The sequence below is a fragment of the Mobula birostris genome, chromosome 7 (genome assembly GCF_030028105.1).
Source record: "Mobula birostris isolate sMobBir1 chromosome 7, sMobBir1.hap1, whole genome shotgun sequence".
Lineage (NCBI taxonomy): Eukaryota > Metazoa > Chordata > Chondrichthyes > Myliobatiformes > Myliobatidae > Mobula > Mobula birostris.
The window spans coordinates 148,737,850-148,743,918 of NC_092376.1; the positions used below are offsets into that span (position 1 = coordinate 148,737,850).

Below are 6,069 nucleotides of genomic sequence, written 5' to 3' on the forward strand. Positions count from 1 at the left end.
TAGATTCTTCTACATACCGTACGTATATCCTCTAAACCCCTTACATAAACCTTTGCCGCTTTCTTTGCCCCTCATAATTTGGTTTACTTCTAGCTGGAACCCCTCAGCACCCTCACGACATTTCCTCGTGGTGACATTATGTAGGTCTCTTACCCAAGTGGAAGCCTGCATCTTTGGAAATGGACCTCAGTGAGAGTGACAGTTGGTGCCTGTGAACCCACTCACCACTGTGAATCACTGTCTGTAGAACTGTGTAGAGGACCCCAGTAAGAGTCATTGTCCATCAGATTGTATAATGCTAACTGTACAAATGACACAAAGAAATAGAATATTTTATATATTAAAGGTAAAATGTATATTGTGTAGTAACACACTGTATATAAAGGCTGCATCATTGCGATCTGGTATGATTAAGACGTAAATCTTTTCACCTGTAACAGGTTTCTGAGTTAAAATACTGAACAAAATGTTACAATATCAGATGATTAAAATGCATGTTTCTAGGTCCTGATGATGCGTTTTGGCCCAAAACGTCGACTTTTTATTCATTTCCATAGTCTAACATGCTGAGTTCCTCCAGCATTTTATGTTGAATCAGGATAAACTTAAATTTTTATGCATTACTCTCACTGAGAAAACCATTGGAAATGCAATGCTTTGCTTAAAAAGGTATATGTGAGACGGGAACAGTATACAAAGTCATCAGCTTCTGTAAAAAGCTCATCATTAACTCACATTTTTGTTCCAATTCTCATTTTGCTCTTTTTGAAATGCTTAAAATAGCATAAAAGCCAGAAGAGTTTATTTCCTAGTTTGCTGTCTTTCAGAATACTTGATAATTGGGCTTCTTGGTAGTGTCACTTTCAGACACCATGGAGCACCTGCAGAAAATGCTTCTAAGAAATTGTCTTTGCAAAAGTTGAAATCTAACTCAGTGGTGCTTTGTAGATAGATTATTTCAGGGCTATCATTCCCTTTGCCCCGACCAGAAAATCCATGTCAATGGACTGGTGTTATGTAATTATTTTCACTTTGAGCTTTGTTGCCTATTGAGTTCTGAGAATGCAAAATTGACAAATGGGCATCAGGTCAAGATAACAAATTACTCAGTGTCTCAATTCCCCCTTTATTTTCATCCTCCATACTTTCTCACATAGTCAGGAGTTTTAAACTTGGTAATATTTTGCTCTTGCCTCTGTAATAAAACATCATTTGCACCACTTTTACTGCTGCCTTCTAGAAATAGTTAATTCAAAAACTAAGTGTTAAGTCAGGACCTACTACTGTTTGACGGTCACCTGAATCGCCACGGTTGGTCTCTGCAAATTTTATTTTGCTAGGTCTGGGAAAGTTACCTTGATCTTATTTCTACTGACTAGTAAAAAGAATATTAAGATCTGAATTAAAACTGCATTGTGTTTCTTTTTGCTAGCTGTGCTCAGTTCAGGCCATGGTCTGCCAGCCAAATTTGTTATCCATTGCAATAGTCCTGGCTGGGGATCAGACAAATGTGAGGAGCTCCTGGAGAAAACAGTGAAGAACTGTCTGGCTTTAGCAGATGAAAAGAAGCTGAAGTCTATTGCCTTCCCTTCAATTGGCAGTGGCAGGTATGGACATTCTTTATCCTATGGAATGCAAAATTTTCTTGCTTTTAAAACAAACTAACCTTTCCTTGACCTCCTGCATCTCTATTCATCCTTGCAATTTGTGCATCCTCCACTTCTGTACATTTAATATAATGATTATTGTTACAGGCCCAGGTCGTAAATATTCAGGGAGACAGACTTGAAAATTTGATTCTAGCAATGCAAAATATAGTGATGCATGTGTTTCTGGACACACATTTTGTTAGTTCAATGCTTTGAATCAGGAGCTTGAGTTAATATACTGAATCTCAGCATGTTGTTCAGAAGAGTACGGTAGTGTGTGGTTAAGTTACTGGACTAAGCAACCATAAATCTGGAATTTGTAAAAAAAAATATTGAATAGTAGTGGCCATAAAATTCTCAAAAAATACAAGTACAAATTGCCAAAAAATACAAATAAAAATCCATCTGGTTCATTAAGGTCCTATAAGTGAGTCAGTCATTTTTACGTGGCTGAGCCTATGGATCATTCATCTGTAAGGTTGATGACAAATGGCTGATTTGCTTATGATATCTACTACCAGCAAATGAATGAACGTGATAGCAGAATGCTCGTTGCTCCTGTAGCCTATGTGGAGACCATCATCAGACAAATTATCAGTGGTTTGAACGACAAAGCATTATTTCTGTTTCCCTGCGTACCAGTTCATAGTTGTGCAGTGCTAACTACTTGTTCATTCCTCAACAGAAATGGGTTTCCCAAGCAGAGTGCTGCCCAGCTGATCCTGAAAGCCATTTCCAGCTACTTCGTATCTACAATGTCATCCTCAATCAAAACGGTCTACTTCGTTCTTTTTGATAGTGAAAGTATAGGGATATACGTCCAGGAAATGGCTAAACTGGATGCTAATTAAAGATGTAAACTCACCGAAAGGGTCCCTCAACATTGTGATGCAGACCACTTTTTTTTGTAAGTTACTAAAGCAACACAGGGCAGGCAATTCAAAGGAATCTTTAATTAGCATCTGGTTCTTAATTTTACAATGGCACTGACATTTGGCTTGAAAATGGATATGCACTGCTGTCAGAAAGTCACTAGAATTCATTGTAATTTAGTATATATTTTGTAGTTTTTAATTTGCATCAGAAAAAAGGAAAAGAAAGGATTGCTTGTAGTCTGATGTTGCCAGTCTGAATATTTTTAATTCTTTACTGGGAGAGATGGGAGATACGTTTTGTAACTCTGTTGTGGTACATTGATGTGCACCAAGATAACTCTTTGAAATCATATGGTGCTATAAAACTGTATTTTGTTTACATTACATCTAATCACCACAAACGGTTGTCAAGAGTTATGATAAAATGGAGTTTGTCATTTGTTTATTAAATGGTTGGACTGTGGTGGCACATCCTTTTATATAAATGTTGTGTTCTTTCATTCTGTTTCAAATCAGTTTGGGTTACTATGCAAACAAGAAATACTGTGATTTGGAACAGGAGCAGTCAATAGCCATGTACACACCTTTTATAAATGTTATTAGAAAATATTCCCGGAACTACTGGGGGCACAAAATCCTTGATGCCAATTACATAGTGGTTAACAGTTAATTGATACCTGTGACAGATAATTACACTAGTCACCAACAGAAGAATGTATGTGCAATTTTCAGGGATAAGTTTTTCCTTTTCAATAGTATGTATGTCAGTTAACTGACATTCAGTGAACTCCCACCTTCTTTTCTTCACCAAACTATCTCCAACCTATGACAAATTCCAATTAATCGCTCCACGTCATCAACCCATTTGGGCTCTATCAAGCACTTGTAGATATCAGCAGTTTTCATTGATCGTCACACAAAAACAATAAAAACAAAAAAAAAAGATGAACATCTCTGATATATATTTTAAAAAAGGACTGTATCCTGTTATGCAGGCTTGAGGCATAAATATCAAATCCCTTTGTGAGTTTTCACCAAGCAAGGAATCCTTGCAAGTTATCCTGCCCACTGAGAGCAGACAATGGTACTACCAGTGACTCATTCAAACCCACCACTGACTTTACCAAGGAGTAGTGACTTGCTCAAACCCAGCACTGACCTTACAGAGCAGACCTAGCTCAAACCTACTGCTGACCTCACAGAGCAGACCTGACATTGCCAGTAACTCGCTCAGATCCAGTGCTGACCTTACAGAGCAGACCTGGCACTATCAGTGATTAGCTCATACCTACTACTGCCCTTACAGGGCAGACCAGACACTGCCAGTAACTCACTCAGATCCAGTGCTGACCTCACAGAGCAGACCTGGCACTATCAGTGATTCACTCAAACCTACTACTGACTTTACAGCACAGACCAGACACTGCCAGTAACTCGCTCAAACCCAGCACTGCCAGTGAATCACTCATACTATCTTGCCCCACTGGGAGTAGGGAATGATAGAACCACTTACTAGCAGGGAATTCATTGTAAGTGAGTCAACATTTTGGTGGAAAGATAAGCTATACACTAACCAACTGAGTTGGTTAGTTTCCTGAGTTAGCTTGTATCCTGAATGCAAAAACTCTGAGGCTGACACTAAATGAACCCTCCCACATCCTCAGCCCCTCATGCTTTCCTTCAGTTTCCAATATGACTGCCCGTGACTTCCCCACACCAACTGCCACAGCCATTAGGGCTGATCTTTTTGTGGTCTGATCTCCCAATAAGATGTTAATACACAAGCTCTTTCTTGACTCTGATTTACAGCACCAGGAACAGGCATTGGGATTCATTCCAGTGACTCCCCTAAGTCCAACATCTTTCCGACAGAGATGACACTGGCACAGAAGTAACTCCCTCAAACCCAGCACTGACCCAACTGAGCAGAGTTTGGCACTGCCAGTGACTCCATGTCCAGCACCGCTTTACAGAGCAGACACCAGTGATGCCCTCAAACCCAGCACTGTCTTTACAGAGCAGACATAAGGACTGCCAGTTAGTACCTCAAACCCAGTACTGGCTTTGCAGAGCATATACTGGAAATGCCAGTGACCAAGGTTAGGAATGTATAAGAGATTGCTGTCTTTCATGCCTTTGTACTTTGGAAATTAGTTTTCCAAGCCCCTTGTGGCAATATACATACTCCAAAACGACGGTGCTGCTCTTTTTATAAGCCGGCTGCATTATGCCCTGTGGAATTATCCTGAAAACAAATGGTTAAGCAGAAATAAAATATAAACTATTAAAGTAAAAGAAACAGCTAGCTCACAAAGACTGGAAACTGCCTAAAGGATGGTTAACAAGTTACCAGTTAAACTGATAACCTTGGCAGTCAGGTAAACCTGTTTATATCAGAAGCTAGCGGCTTAGGTCAGTGTGCCAAAGTAACATCAAAAAAAGCATGATCCAGCCAGGAATAAGCCTCCGTGGAGATCAAAACATCAGCCGCCATTCTGGAACTGGTCATGCGCTGACATGACAATGATCATCAGAACTACAAGGAACAGGAGTGGACCATGTCAGTCCAACTCAAGCAAGAACACTTGGCTCAGATTGCCTATCTGAGGAACATCTATACACAGCAGCTATCAGCTTTTGGGATTTGTAACTGAAATAGTTTGAAAGCAGAATAGTGATTTGTAATGGTGGCAAGAGCATCAATGGTATTTGTAGAAGGTATGATAACCTAAATAAAGTTTTTGGCTGAGGGATTCTGGTTACCTGTCTTGTAAATTGCAAAGGTGAACTTCTTTAAGGGCTGATATGATTATGTTCCTATCTGCCACCATCCCGGTTAGCTTGCAATAAGATCACGATTTGTTAGACACATAGTAAGCAAAAGGAAGTTAGAAATATTTCCCTCTGATGAGAATCCCTTCAACCTTTGGCATTATCCAAGAACACGTTTAGGTGAAAGGAAGCTTGTGGTGTTTCTGTAGCAGACAGTCAGCCGCAGGCGAGCAGCTTTCTTTCCCTAGCATGACGGCTGAGTTATTCTGAGCAGGTTTCGGCCCCACAGCTGAGAAAGGATGTGCTGGCATTGGAGAGGGTCCAGAGGAGGTTCACGAGAATGATCCCAGGAACAGAAGTATTAACATATGATGAGCATTTGATGACTCTGAGCCTGTACTCGCTGGAGTTTCGAAGAATGGGGTGGGAGGGGGCGGGGGAACCTCGTGGAAACCTAATATTGAAAGTCGTATATTGAGTGGACATGCAGAGGATGTTTCCAGTAGTCGCGGGGGGGGGGGGGTGGAAGTCTCATTTGAACAGAGATGGGAAGGAATTTCTTTAGCCAGAGGGTGGTGAATATGGAATTCGTTAGCACAGACAGCCGTGGAGTCCCAAGTCATTGGGTGTGTAAAAGAGAGGTTGATACGTTCTCAATAATGGCATCCAAGGTTGTGGGAGAAGACAGAGCAATGGGTTGAGAGGGGTAAAATATTTGTCATGAATGAATGGGGTAGCAGACTCGATGGGCCAAATAGTCTAATTCTACTATG

General features: G+C 40.5%; 1 protein-coding gene across 4 annotated transcripts in view; it reads left to right on the plus strand.

Annotated features, from left to right (window-relative positions):
* The window catches only part of macroh2a1 (macroH2A.1 histone), a 47,079-nt gene extending 41,800 nt beyond the window's left edge, over positions 1–5,279 (plus strand). For 3 of the 4 annotated variants that reach the window (XM_072263903.1, XM_072263904.1, XM_072263902.1), the window contains 2 exons: positions 1,433–1,607; positions 2,335–5,278. In XM_072263903.1, coding sequence (XP_072120004.1) covers positions 1,433–1,607; positions 2,335–2,500 — 341 coding nt within the window. In that variant the 3' untranslated portion in view covers positions 2,501–5,278. Of the gene's footprint in view, positions 1–1,432; positions 1,608–2,334 lie in introns of all 4 variants that reach the window. The other variant, XM_072263905.1, reaches the window with a different exon arrangement.
* Positions 5,280–6,069: the final 790 nt, after the last annotated feature.